At 43.7% G+C, this 14756-nt stretch overlaps 1 protein-coding gene and 1 pseudogene across 1 annotated transcript; both read right to left on the bottom strand.

Moving 5' to 3' along the window:
- Positions 1-646: 646 nt before the first annotated feature.
- Positions 647-12200, bottom strand: Adh1c (alcohol dehydrogenase 1C (class I), gamma polypeptide). The gene is given in 9 exon segments (NM_019286.4): positions 647-1283; positions 1995-2133; positions 3014-3149; positions 4916-5176; positions 7780-8002; positions 8095-8182; positions 9329-9467; positions 10021-10122; positions 12120-12200. Coding segments are annotated over 9 exon segments (1131 nt in total). The 5' UTR covers positions 12138-12200; the 3' UTR covers positions 647-1258.
- Positions 12201-12432: 232 nt separating this feature from the next.
- Positions 12433-12797, bottom strand: LOC147996578 (small ribosomal subunit protein eS25 pseudogene; annotated as a pseudogene).
- Between the last annotated feature and the right edge of the window lie 1959 nt (positions 12798-14756).

Raw genomic sequence — 14756 nt, 5'->3', positions numbered from 1 at the left:
ATAACAGGGCCATAAAGACTTTTCTGATACTGAGTCTCGGGTGAATGAAATGAGCAAGCCAAGTTTATATACCTGTTCATACATGTACACATGTATCTCCTCAAGTCCACATACCTGTTCATACATGTGCACATACGACTCAAGTCCGCATACCTGTTCATGCAGGTGCACATGCGTCTCCTCAAGTCCACATACGTGTTCATACAAGTACACATGCATGTCCAAAGGTTCACATACTTGTTCATACAAGTGCACAGACATCTTCTCGGAAAAGTATTTAACCCTAGTTAAACTTCCCCCATTTTACTATTATACTTAACTCACCATTTTCTCTCTTCTTTCTAATGCAATGATACACTTCTTGAATATTGTTAGATATTTGGCAAACAGTGTTTAACATGTCTGGATAATGTTGTTCCTTTAACATTTAAAGGGAATTCTCAGTAATGGTTATAACAGCACGGAGGTAACAGAATAACTGTTCAGTGGAAGTAAGAAATTATCAAATGTCAAATTTGGAGTAATGTCCTCACAGCTGTGGCCTGGCTCTCTTCTCCAGCTGCCTGTTAAACACCGTGAGCAAAACACCCAGCCCATTGCTCTTCGCCCCTCCCCGGAACACTGTACTATTTCTGGAGGTGTTGGGTCAGTCATTATTTCAGGTTTTTATTGAAGGAAACAACTCCATATTCATTGTCCACCAAAGGGCATAGAAGCAGAGCGGCCATGTGTGGTGCTGCCTTTTAGTTCTTACAACAGAGATTCTCCAGCTTCCAGCCCAGCTCTGTCCCCTGACCTGCTGTGGGTTCCTTGCACACTCACGCCTTTCATAAAGAAGGAGGTACACACAGTAGAACGGGAGGGGTCGGGAGAATGAGCACATGGGGTATTCTGTGTGCATGGGGGAGAGAAAGGTCTGTCTGCTCCACTGAGTGTCAGCCACTGCGATTCCAAACAGAAAAGAATGCAAGTTGTCAACAAGACACACTGTCCTCAGGAGGAGAGATGATCTAAGTCAATCGAAAAAGAAGGATGGTTTAGTACCCCACAGTTCCCCAGCTGAGGTGCGAAAGCCATAGATAGGATTGTAAACATGCGGTTGGAACAGGTTCCATAGAAAACTCAGTTTCTCACGGAAAGCTTGCACAGGTGCTTTATTGGCTGTGTGTCTCTGAAGAGCAAGGTTAAGGTTGTGATGTGGCTGGCGCTTGATTCGGTAGGCGGAGGAGTCAGAAACCGGGAAGGCATTCATGTGTTCTCAGAACGTCAGGACGGTACGGATACTGAAAGTCAAAATAGAAGATACCGTTTTCACACTCCACAACCTACACTCCCCATATGCACGAGTAAAACATGTGTTACGAATCTCTGAGACAATCTATCGAGGTTCCCAACCATTCCATGTCCAAGGTCAGGTCAGTAGATGAACCTTTCTGATCTCTCTTGCATTCTCTCCAGCTCTAAACTCACTCGTGACAGCCTAATGGGACCACCATTTTGATTCTGGTTCTAGTTGAGCATTTTTTTTTCTATTCTTTTTTTTTTTTTCGGAGCTGGGGACTGAACCCAGGGCCTTGCGCTTGCTAGGCAAGCGCTCTACCACTGAGCCAAATCCCCAACCCCTAGTTGAGCATTCTTAAGCAACACTCAAAGCCTGGATCCCTGGAGTAAGGAGTTTAACAACAGGCAATAACAGGCATTCCCTCCTTGCCATGCACTTTACAGTAGCTTTTTAGGCACCATTATCTCATTTAAACTTCATCCTAAACAACAACAATGCGACCAGGTGGATTATCACAGTTTGTCGGTTTTAGGAACTGTGAAAACTAAAGCTTAGGTTTGCAAACTGCCCTAGGTCCTATACGCATGTGCAGAGCCAAACTGGCGACAGAAGCCCGGCACCCCATTTACGGTCTTGTCCCATCTCTCCTTCATTTTCTGTTAGCCAATTCCTCTGCCATAAAAAAAAAAAAAAAAATACTCTCAAAGCTTACCTCTTTCCAGCACGGAGCAGGTCAAATGCTTCATTTATCTTTTCAAAAGGTAAAACATGAGTAATCAGCGGCTCCAACGGAAACTTCTTAGCCATGAAGTCAGCGACAAGTTTGGGGACGGCATCTTTACTCTTAAACCCTGAAGGGAAAGCAGCATCTCCATGAGATCCAGAGATCCAGGCGGGGAGGGGGGCGGGGCAAGCAAGACAGGGTCCTTTCCAGGGAAACTAAAGCTCTCAAAAGTACAGAGGTCTACAGGCTGTCTCGAGGCTCCAAAACAATGTGCATTTCATTAACATTTTTATAGTGTGCCACCCCGACAAACCATGGTCTCTGGCTAAGGAAGGTGGCTTATGAGCTTGTTCCTAGAGAAATTCTATCTCGGATGTTTATACTCGAAGTAAGGGAGCTGTTCAAACTTAGGTAATGAGTGTAGGTATGAACTACTACCGCCGGATTTCCTGTGTCCTACAAGGCATTTTGGGGGTCTCACAACCACACAAGTAGAAGGAGCCAGGCAAAGCTCCGGCTAGTTTATGGGGACACAGAGATGCTTGTCCTACGATTTCCTGCATTAGTTCTTGCTTAGAGAGAACGGTCATTTTCATGTTTTTAAATTGTTCTGTCTTCTAAAAACCTGACCTTCTCTGTTGGCAAAAAGGAAGAAATTCTGAAATAAGTTAAGAATTTGGTCCTCAAAGCTGAGGAGATGGCTCGGACAATAAAGTCCTTCCACTTGAATTGGTCTTCAGCACCACCAAAGAAAACAACAGCGGCCAACCAAACAGCTGACGTGGTTGTGGGAGTGCAGCCCTGGAGGAAGGAGACCAGTGGGTTCCAGCCAGCAAGGCTAGTCTGTCAGTGAGCTGTAGGCCACTGTGACCCCGTCTCAAAGAACCAGGCAGATGGCTCCCGTGAGATGACATCAAACGTTCTCTGGCGTCCACACACATGTACGCACGCCCACCTTGACATGCATGAACAGATGCGGACGTTGATCTCTCGCTGTAAATACATACCGCCGAATATTGCTCCTTTCCAGGTGCGTCCCAGCAGCAGCGACATGGGGTTAACGGAGAGGCTTTGGGCACTGGGAGGCACCCCGACAATGACGCTTACACCGCATGCTGAATGGCAGCTTAACAGGGCAGAAGTCTGGAATAAACATTAATAGTTAAAGTAGATTCTTTTGTGGTCCCTGTGCAGCTTTAGGCAATACAAAGAAATATACTGAAGTTTGTTTGTTTTTTGTTTTTTTAATGAAAGAGTGAATGAATTAGTTTATCTATATTTAATTCTTCCTTGAAGGAGCAAGTCTCATCATGAGACGTGAAGTCTGGTTCTCAAGGGAGAATATTGTTTCCCCACTGCATAACTATGAAGTGGTTAATTCATTTTTCATTTGCCCACAAAGGACAACTTAAAAACCAGTACTCTGAGCCAGACATTTAATGGTGAGGAAGATATAATGATATCATCAAAAGTTGTCTCTTGACCCTTTGTCAAATTCTCTTTTAATGAGTCCATCCTCTGATGCTCTCACATGGAGAACGGGCATGTTTCAAGTGGTCATGCAATAGTTGGACATTATTCTATAGCTGTGGACATCCGGGAAGTTTTTGCCTCCCAGTAGGTGGTTTCCTCTAGTTTGGTTTTTTGTTTTGTTTTGTTGTTGTTTTGGTGTGCTTGTTTAAAACACACTCTATAATAAAGAATCATTCGGAATCCTTGAAGTTACATGATTGGCCTTTTGATTTCTCAATATGTTTAGAAACCAGACGTGCTCAGGACATGTGATTATCAGACTTCAGGATCTCCAAGTCAGTTGCTTAAGATCCAGCAAATTGGGAAAACTGCCAATGAGCTACAGAGATGCTGTGGCCCTGGGAAGAGCTGGAAGCTGGGGTTGGAAGGATTCTCCATGCAGAGAGGAGGTGCTATGCTCTTGGCTCTTCTACCGTGTGTGGCCTCTTGTCACAGTTCAAGGATAACAAAAAAAAAATCACACTCAGGGTACCATATCTATTCTCTGTCACCAACTCTGCCAAGACCTAAGGATGACTTTTAAGGTCTCTGGTGACAGGTCTTAGTAGAGTTCTAGAGGTCTTTGGTTAGGGGAGACGTAACCGGAGACCTGTTCTTTAGCCAAGGATGACATTTGCAACTACTTGAGTGTGATATCGTTTGTATTCCAAAACCACATGCACTCTCAACTTGACCTTAGTATCGTTCTCACGGCTGGCCTTCACTGAGCACTTACCACGCATGTGCGCACGTCACATGGTGGTGGGGGCGGCTCTGTGGTCCGTATTTCATATGCACTATCTTGTGTAGATCATAAGCAACCCTATAAAGTGCACTTTTTAAATTTAGGGGGTGTGCAGGAATCTGTTAATTCTTTTCTAAAAGGTATTTACGACAACACCCAGCACTCTGCTGTCTCCACGACGAGAACAAAACCACTTCCCTGGACCTGCTGTATGTTAATAAAATGATCCTTGGCCCCAGATTGTTCATTATTCCTCTTGGCCATATGATGATACCTAAAAATTCTTTTCAGAATATTTAATTCTAAATATTAAATAATATTAAGAATAGGGAAGAAAAATCATATCTGTCTGTTTAGGACCAGAATTTGTATTTAAATCTGCTCGATGAACTGATTTTTACAGAAAATCAGTAAGCTAATTTACAGTGTCCCAATTATAAGCTTTCCTGCAGTAAAGGGGGATTATTACTTGAGACACGTTTGCAGAACTGACACGAAAGGTTGATCCTGACAGTGAATTAAGCAATCTGAGCAGGAAACAGGAAATGGGAAATTACCACTCCAAAAATAGGTTTCTGCATGAGATTTCTTATTGGCTATCTAGAGCATTCTAGATGGCAGGACAGATCTTAAGGTATGCCACAGTACATACCATGGTATCAAGACGGCCAATGACTTCAAATGAAAAGTCCACCCCTCCATCAGTCATCTCCTGGAGAACTTCCTGGATGGGTTTGGTGTAGTCTTGAGGGTTGATACAGTCAGTGGCACCTAACTCTTTGGCCTTCGCAAACTTGTCTTTGTTGATGTCCACGGCAATGATCTTGGCTGCTCCTGCTGTTTTACAGCCAATGACGACAGACAGACCAACACCTCCCAGGCCAAACACGGCACAGGTGGAGCCTGGGGTCACCTGTATTTTCAGAAAACGCAAGAGTGGACTGAATGGTGACTGTTCGGAAGTGTTCCACACTGCACAAACTGCCTTGCTATGTCCTTTATCGTGGCTACTTCATTCCATCAGTTGGCAAACCCTCTTCTGGTTACGGTTGCCCAAAACATACATCATCTGTTTTCAAAATTTGCTCTATTAGATATACCTGGGGATTTCTTTGTTTAATCTCAGGGTTCAGTAGCAGCTTCTACAGTTAAATTGGAAACACTGTAGATGGAATCTCACTCCTACCCCAATGGGGGAACTCGAGTTGATGATCTTTGAGTTCTAAATAGAAATGACTTTCATCTTTGAGAGCTTGACAGTAACATCTTAAACATGCACGTAAGCAATTTGGATAAATGGAACAAGTGGTCAAGGTTACTCCAAGAGACTAAAAAGTAACCCAACTGCCCTTTGATCATGAACTCTTTTCTTGGTTCACTAACTATCAGTAGTCACAACCAGGGTACTGGGAGCAGAAGTCATCTGAAAAGCATCCAGAAGTCATGCCTGGTTCAAGGCAACCACAATGTGGACAGGAAACTTTAAGACATTGTATCATGAGACCAGTGTAATCTCTGTGGGGCTTTATGCCTGAATTTTTAAAGAAGCAAGTGAAAACTACTTCAACAAAAGCTGGTCTGTATTTCAATAGTGATTAATTAAAATCCACGATTACAAGTACCCTTCCTTGGCTGGCAAATAGACCCACTAGGGCCGAGACAGTCAAATAATGCCACAGCACTGACTGCATTCAGGTCCGAAGCCACAGGAATTGGAAAAGGCAGGGTCTTCGTCACTGTGGTTGGTTTAGGTCTGTTTAATAGAAGCAACCATCTGCCCTCATTTCCCCACCATCACATCCCCCTAGCGGTGTCTATCTTATCAATCGTCCATCACAGGTTCTTAAATGCTCTGGGACACATTGCCACTCTCCATCTGGGCTAGAAAAATGCAAGGCCTGTTATTGTGACTGAAGTGATGGCCAGTGGGTACTGCAGTTTCAGATGTGGCGGATAGTTCCAAAGAAGTTCTAGTCTTCCTTTCCCTAGTAGCTCACAGTAAAACTGCAGACGAATAGTTTTACCTTTCTGTTTCTTAGTTTGCATGAAATGAGAGGTAACTGCTGGATTGTTTTCAACCGTTTGGGAAGGAAATGATTTTTAAAATTACTGCCTAAATGAAGCAAAGAAGTGCAGGCCGACAGGAGCCGGATGTGGGTCTCTCCTGAGAGACGCAGCCAGAATACAGCAAATACAGAGGCGAATGCCAGCAGCAAACCACTGAACTGAGAACAGGACCCCCGTTGAAGGAATCAGAGAAAGAACTGGAAGAGCTTGAAGGGGCTCGAGACCCCATATGTACAACAATGCCAAGCAACCATAGCTTCCAGGGACTAAGCCACTACCTAAAGACTATACATGGACTGACCCTGGACTCTGACCTCATAGGTAGCAATGAATATCCTAGTAAGAGCACCAGTGGAAGGGGAAGCCCTGGGTCCTGCTAAGACTGAACCCCCAGTGAATGTGATTGTTGGGGGGAGGGTGGCAATGGGGGGAGGATGGGGAGGGGAACACGGATAAAGAAGGGGAGTGGGAGGGATTAGGGGGATGTTTGCCCGGAAACCGGGAAAGGGAATAACACTCGAAATGTAAATAAGAAATACTCAAGTTAATAAAAAAAAATTACTGCCTAAAATGTCTCACTTCTAGCATGCGTGTGTATGTGTGTGTCTGTGTGTGTGTCTGTGTGTGTGTCTGTGTGTGTGTATGTGTGTGTATCTGTGTGTGTATCTGTGTGTGTCTGTGTGTGTGTGTCGGTGTGTGTGTGTGTGTCTGTGTGTGTCTGTGTGTGTGTGTGTCTGTGTGTGTGTGTGTGGTGTTCATGTGTCTTGGTTGCAAGGGAGAAGATGCAGTGAGGAGGACCAACGCTTTGCTTAAGTTCTTTTGCATCTTCTGGGATCAGTGCGCGGCCATGCTACGGATAAATAAAGTACAGCTGGGAGGAGACAAACCGATTGCTTTGGCTACTTCAGAACCTAACATCACCGCAACTGATGAACGAAGTTTCTTTTCGGCTCTAGAGTAAGTGACTACATGAGTTCCCAGCTTTAAAATTTGGTAGTCATATAGAACATATGGAATACAATGTCTTCTGTATGTATACATAATGTATAAAATATTCACTTTTTTCTTAATTCAGAATCAGCACCATTTTCATCTTTAAAAACTTTTATTTCCAATTCCTTCTGGGGATGTTTTTCTGTTAATAATTTAACACCATAAATCTATGAAATGACGTAGGAGAAACCTGGAGTAACAAATATCCCCACTGTGGCTTGATTTAGAAATAACAGTGAGGGCATCTCCACTTTATAAAACCTCCCATTTGTCCCAAATAGTCAAGCTTGTCTGTCTCTGCCTCCTTAAAATACAGAGCTTTTCCCTGCTTCATACGGGGGCTGGAGAGGCTCATTTTTCTTCTACAAAAATACCCCTATGCTCAGGAACAATGTCTCCCCTTTTGGTACCAAGAATATGTACTTAGCTTGTTCCAGGGGCCATTGTCCATCCTACCTTGGCGACTTGGACGGCAGAGCCATAGCCAGTCGAGAAGCCACAGCCGATGAGGCAGACTTTGTCCAGCGGTGCAGCCGCATCGATTTTGGCCACCGCTATGTCATCTACCACAGTGTACTGGGAGAAGGTGCTGGTGCTGATGAAGTGGTGAATGGGCTTTCCCCTGCAGGAGAACCTGCTGGTGCCGTCCAGCAAAGCTCCCTTAGGCTGTGTCAGATTCCTTGGTGAAACACAGGAATACAAACGATGTGAGACAGAATGAAACCAGAGTGCCGCCCAATTGTGCAAGAAGACAATAAGAAACACACTCACTTAGTTTGGCAACAGAGGTTGCTTTCCGGGTGCTTGCAGATCCTGCATTTTCCACACTGGGGAGAGAACAGCGGGATGACTTTATCACCTGGATGAAGAGAAACAGAATGGCAAGTGGTTGTGAATGACCCAGTTAGGGCCTCCAGAAGAGCATGATGTTCCCAAAGCCACTAAATCATTTCTCCATGGTCCAGTTTTTGGCTTTTCAAGGTGACTGTGTGTCTCCTATTATGAAATAATGCTCTAAAAAAAATCCGTTATTTTTTTTAAAGAAGCATAATAAAAATGTGACAAGCTGCAAATTGCTTTGGAAATCTCAGTTCCTAACAATGAATTAGATATTTTCTCTAGGAAATAAAAAAGAAATAATAAAAGCTTCACTCAAACCAGACTAGTTCTTTACTTTTTTTTTTTTTTTGCTTACAGTTTAGTCATTCAGAAGTCTGATTCTACTGACTAAAGCAATCTTTTTGAAGATGAACATAATTTTTGTTTCTAAATCATGTATGCTACCTATGTTATTGGACCAAAAAAAAAAAAAGGTTGGCCATTATATCTTACAGATAAAATTAATGTGGGATGAGATCACAGAAATTTTATTTCTTTTCACCCTTTACCTCTGAAAACACACAAAGTTTTCATGCAGAAATCAGTAAGTACTGGGCAGCCTACCACTTACAGCCATGATTAATGATAATAAGAAAGTCTTTGTGTGGCTAAACCTATGGCGGGTGTCTGGCAAGTAAGACAAGCCATCACTTTTCTGCCCTCAGCACAGAACAGCTTCTGTGAGTCTAGACACTCAGAACAGCTTCCGTGAGTCTAGACACTCAGAACCTGGACCTGCCTTTTTTGCCCTGGGTATATTTGTAGGTATGTCTGGGTCTTGAAAGTCCACAGAGCTCAGGGTCATTATAGCAGATTATCAACTCCACCCTTATCCCTTATGGGCACCATGCTTCCTGATCGTCATAGAGGAGACACTGACTTGATGCCTGATATCTAGGAAACAAAGAGATGTTGAGAGAGAAAAGACACGCTTGGAGGTAACAGGACTCGGGCTTGCGGGGGGGGGGGGGGGGGGAGGGCGGAGGAAGCTTTCTGTTGCCTGGCCAATTGAGACCTTATTCGAGCTTTTCCGTCTCCCACTTCCTCAACTTCCTCTCTTAGGGGGTTGGGGAAAGTGCTCTTGAGATCAGAACCAAAACACAGGCCCTGAGGGTGAATTCTGTACCTGGTTTCACACAAGTCACCCCTTCTCCAATGCTCTCAACAATGCCAGCTCCCTCGTGGCCTAGAACTGCAGGAAGAGGCGTGAACAGGGATCCACTAACCGCGTGATCGTCTGAGCGGCAGACTCCGGTGGCCACCATCTGTGGGTTAAAGATCAAGTTCAGTTGTCTGAGTTTGTGACTGTGAAGGTTTCACACACCCTGTTTGCCTGAAATTCTGCTTCTGAGGAGCTCGATAACAATCCCCGTGGCTTCCTAATTCCAAAGATTTTGTTGTCCAAGATTCTCCAGTGTTTTCGTCTGCCTTTTCCCAATTAAATGGCTTAAGAGTCAATTATCAATCCTGTGAAGTAAGTGGCCCTGAAAATGGATTTTATGCAATATATAAAAATGCATTCTGCTTTAGGTAAATAGAAATAGGACTTTAGTGCCAAGACATCACCTAATTTGAGTTGGGTTTGGACTCAAGATGTTTAGCACTTCATAAACACATAAACATCTAGAAAATTCTTGGATTATGTTAAACATACTTTTTAGTCACTTCAAACTTCGGGCATTTGATATTGATGGCTTGCCTTAGCAGCAAATTAATTTAGCACGTGAACGGGGCTGTTAACGGCTTTCTGGATGAGGGTATGGAGGATTTTCTGAGTTTTTCACACCTAAGTTTACAGAACTTGAAAAGGGGTGTCACCTTAATGCGAACTTCATGGGCCTTGGGGGGTGCGACTTCTATGTCCTCGATGGTGAAGGGCTTGTGAGGCTCCCATAGCACGGCCGCTTTGCATTTGATTACCTGGAAGGCAAAGGGTTACTTCAGCTCCAACGAGATCACAGCAATTGTATCCTTCTATCACTCACACACACACACACACACACACACACACACACACACACACACATAAATGGCATCTGTCACGGCTCTGCCACTCAGTAAGTGTTACATAGAAACAGACAGTTCTGATTTACAAAGAGTTAAAGTGCCTTTAAAAAAAACGTGTGACTCCTTAGCCCGAGGTCAGGAAAATGCAGGTTACTGTAACACACCTAGCAGAAGTGGTGCGGGTGCTGCTGAGCTCACACTGTTTTTCTGACTGCTTGCTTGTTTTCTTGATGTCACTGGTACTATTCTCAGAAAGATTGTTAAGTGCAAATATATAATGATTTGTTTTTCAAGCACTGAGGACAGAACCTAGAACTTCGTGCTATCTGGGCAAGTACTCTATCACAGAGTTAACCCCCGGCTTTAGATTTCTTTTCTTTCTTTCTTTCTTATTTTCTTTCTCTCTTTCTTCCTTTCTTTCTTTCTTTCTTTCTTTTTTTTTATAAATTATTGGAGAGAGAGATTAGAGAGAGAGAAAAAGAGAGAGGACTCTTTTTTTTTAAAGATATATTTATTTATTTTATGTATGCGAGTACACTGTAGTTGTCTTCAGACACACCAGAAGAGGGCATCAGGTCTCATTACAGATGGTTGTGAGCCACCATGTGGTTGCTGGGAGTTGAACTCAGGGACCTCTGGAAGAGTAGTCAGTGTTCTTAACCGCTGAGCCATCTCTCCAGCCCCCGGCTTTAGATTTCTGAGAAAAATAATCTAATAAGCAGCCCAGGCTGGCCTTAAGCTAGGGACTTTTCTGTCTTGTCCTTCCTAGTCCCAGGATTTTAGGGATGTTCGACCATACCTGTCTACATCACTACTTTGCTGTTCTAGGCAGGACAAACATAAACTAAACATCATCGTGGCGCTGTCATTGACCCCTGTACCTAAGACTCAGGTGTCTCTGTTCCCTCACTTCTTGTTTGATTGATATGAATTCACTATTTTTTTTTGTTTCACTTTTTCAGTTAGAACTTTCAGCTTAACTTTTTTCCTAACTACTTTTCTTTGAAATGTAATATGGCGTCCTAAACATAACCAGCATGCAAAGCAAGTTGGAATAAAACTAAGGAATCCTGTCACACGGTGTTTACAGAAACCTCTGCAATTTCGGACACCTGGTTCTCGCTCCGAGCTGTTGGACTTTTGACTAGAGTAGCCTCTGTGCCAACAGAAACATAGCCTTATGTAATTAAGCAATTAGATAGCGGGGATCAATTAATTATACTGAGTGACTGCTTGCCGTTCTGGTGGGACCATGAACAGACTGAACAAGTGAGTGTGACTCTGTAGAAAACTCTGTGCCATATGTGTGCATTCTTAGTGTCAACAACCGATTCTGCTTTTATTAGATTTAATTTCCCATAAAATCTGGATTTTTTTTTTAAACAGGAAAGAGACTGTTTATAGAATTTCTGTAGTAATCCGTGAGTCACGGAGCCCTTCAAGTCACAATTTGCACCATAAATCTCACTGTGAGTGACTTTAAAGCTTTCCAATCAATCCACCTCTTGTTAGAAATTTTATCTAAAGGCAAGGAGGACAGTACTAAATTCCCTGAAGCAAATTCCTCATATGAAACTCTTGTCCGATTTAACGTTCCTGTGTTCATAATAAAATATGATTACGAAGGACAGCACATTGTTGGTATCTTAAGATAAATACAGACTTTCGATAAAAGACCTAAAAACTTTCTATTTGCAAAGCAGTCACCATTGGCTTGGAAAAAGTCCTACAGAGTTAATGAGGAAATGAAGGCATTCACAAACCTAGACGCTATACCCTCTCATTAAAGATACTTAGTAGCAGTCAAGCTGCACCAGACCCCAGCGTGCCTGTCATTTCTAAGTTAGGATTCTGCATCTCTTCACATATCAATGAGAATATATTTCCAAGGGTGAGGTATTTTTCCTTACTTTTCCAGCTGTGCTCATGCTGTCCTTCGCTGTGGGCAGGAAATGGATGGATCCTCGTAGACTTCTTCCCTCCTGCAGTGAACTGGGCCAAAGTTGCACACAGATTTTATTTGCTGGGGTGTCAGCTGATCCCACATGTGATCTAGCCCTTCACGACGACACACCCATCAGTTTATTCTCACTGCAAGTTAAGTTAAAACAAAGGGCTCTGGCCTGTCAGGCAAATCTTGCTCTGGGAATGTGCTATTGGGCACTTTTTTTTTTTGATTCAATAAAGTTTTATTTTCCCAAATGTACAGCCAATTGAATCTGTTTATGCATCTTCACCAGCAGCTGGGGCAGCTCCACCTTTTGTGTTTCTGGTGTAAATTACTTGGGCTCTGTGCTTTGAAACCAGCTTGATAAGTCCTTTACTAAGTAGGTCCTGACCAAGGAACCTCGAATCTTCAGTCTCTCGGAGACCACAGCTGGAGTAATAAGCTTACAGTTGGAAACTTCCTTACAAAGTTTGTCCTAAGTAGCTTTGTCAAATAGGACAAGATTGTTCAGCTTGTCCCAAACTTTGCCTTTGGACCACTTCTTCTTTTTGGCCTTGCCACCAGATTTATTTACTGGGTCTTTGTCTTTTTTGGCCGATTTTCCGGTATCCTTCTTCTTCTTGTCGTCTTTGGGCGGCATGGCGAAGTTCACAGAGTAGTGTGGACCACTGCAACCACACTAAGATGTCGGGGGGTGGGGGAAGCATATTTTGTTTTTATTATACTTAACGCTTCCTTTCTCTTTTATCTCCCTGTCTCTCAGTCCTCTCTTCCCCTTTCTCAACTGCTCTTGGTCAGGTTAGAGCACTGTTTCCTTTTACTCAACAGAACAAACCTACCACTTAGAGTCCACAATGTGCACAGTGAAGAGGAGAGACAAGGTGGCAGGACTGATGGACAGACAGACAGACAGACAGACAGACAGACATTCATTTCAGGGAAAGGAGGTTTGGCCTCCGTTCTTCAAAGCAGAAACACACCTTCAGTCGCAGCCAGGTGCTGAGGCCCCTGGTCTTTCTGCAGCACAACCCCAGGCTGACTCTATGGCTGACTGAGAGCCTGCAGGCATGGAGCTGGCCCAGGGGTGGCAGTCATGAGTAAGAGATGAACTCCACTCCTGCCAAGAGATAGTGGTTATAGCATCGTCTATTCCTTCTTGCTGAGAGAGCCTGGACAAATCTCACCGCTCTTTGCCATAGTTTCCTTTTCTGTAAGATAGAGGTGAAGAAGAGTGCCATTTCAAAGAATAGATAAAGCAGTAAGCACGCAGCCTACCGTGGGACCACATGGGTGGAAGACAGCACCATGAATTATAGCTAGACCGCCATCTGTGAAGATAGACTCACAACACACTGGGAGGTGAAAGGCACACAGGCATACGGGTTGACTATATAGCAAGTGCTAGTAGAAAAGGGTGACCGAAGACCCAGGGGAGGCGTAGGGAGAGCATGCACTTGGATTAGTATAAAGAATGACAGTTTGGGCCAATGGGACAAAACGTCACGTAAGGCATCTCTTCACTGTCCTTTGTTTAGTGTCATGAACTTGAGAACAAGAACTCACATTTGACTTTTGTTGAATATCAAGCCTTCTATCAACACTAGTGAACCATAGTGCACACCACTCCTTACTAAACATAGCTGGTCACCGCATATCCATAAGCATACGGTGTACACGTCTCAAGGGTGGTCAGAGAAACAATACTGTTGTCTGGGTTCAATTTTAATGATGTAAGCGTAGAGAGTCAACTAGAGGTCACATGTACCTCTCCCAGATGGTTGTCACCCTCGACCACCCATCTTTGTTTGCAATGAAAGGTCTGGATAGTATCCAGGAGTCCACTAAGTCCAACACCTTTGAAAGACTCACTGGATTACTGTGTTCAGACAGTAATGGGTGCGCACCATAGGATATCAGAAGTCATTCGAAATTTTAATGACCTACTGGTTTATTTATGAAGCACAAATCTGTAAGAAGGTAGTAGTTGCCTAGTATGCTTCCAAAACTCCAGAGGGAGTTCTTTCTACATCATCCCATGATCTTAAGAGCAACATCACAAGGAAGGTTATCTCAACCCATTTTACAGGTGAGGATAGAGAAGTATAGAGATTTCCTAAATACCCTTTTTAAGACACAGACATTGACTTCAAGAGTGGAACTGTGTGTGTTGATATGAAGGAGAATTTTATTCTATGAACACAGATGGCAGGGCACTAAAACATCAAAGAACAAGTAACTGGTATGAGTAGGTCGGTCAGGTGGGCTAAAGTGGGGGTGGAGGCTGGGTCTCTAGGCTTCAGATGTGATTGGCTGATAGAAGATAGGTCTGATTGTACATTCCAAAAAGTACTGACTACTAGTCACAAGGGTCTCACAGACACAGGTGAGCCACAGTGGCCACTTAGAGGCCTAAGACAGCACTGGCTAAACTGGCTCTGGACCTGTAGTATTCCACCCTCCCCCTCCCCATACTCATTACCATCCTAATCACATAGACAGCCTCTGCAGACCGTGCAGCGTGGGCATGACTTTGGGGGTGACCTGCTTAGTTTTGTTTACAAGCTTGTTTTCCCCTCTGCTGGTTTAGGTGTCTGGTTGG

Source organism: Rattus norvegicus, chromosome 2, assembly GCF_021556685.1.
Source record: "Rattus norvegicus strain SHRSP/BbbUtx chromosome 2, alternate assembly SHRSP_T2T, whole genome shotgun sequence".
Taxonomy (NCBI): Eukaryota; Metazoa; Chordata; class Mammalia; order Rodentia; family Muridae; genus Rattus; species Rattus norvegicus.
The sequence above is the reverse complement of the archived record's forward strand: the minus strand, read 5'-3'. Positions and strand labels throughout refer to the sequence as shown.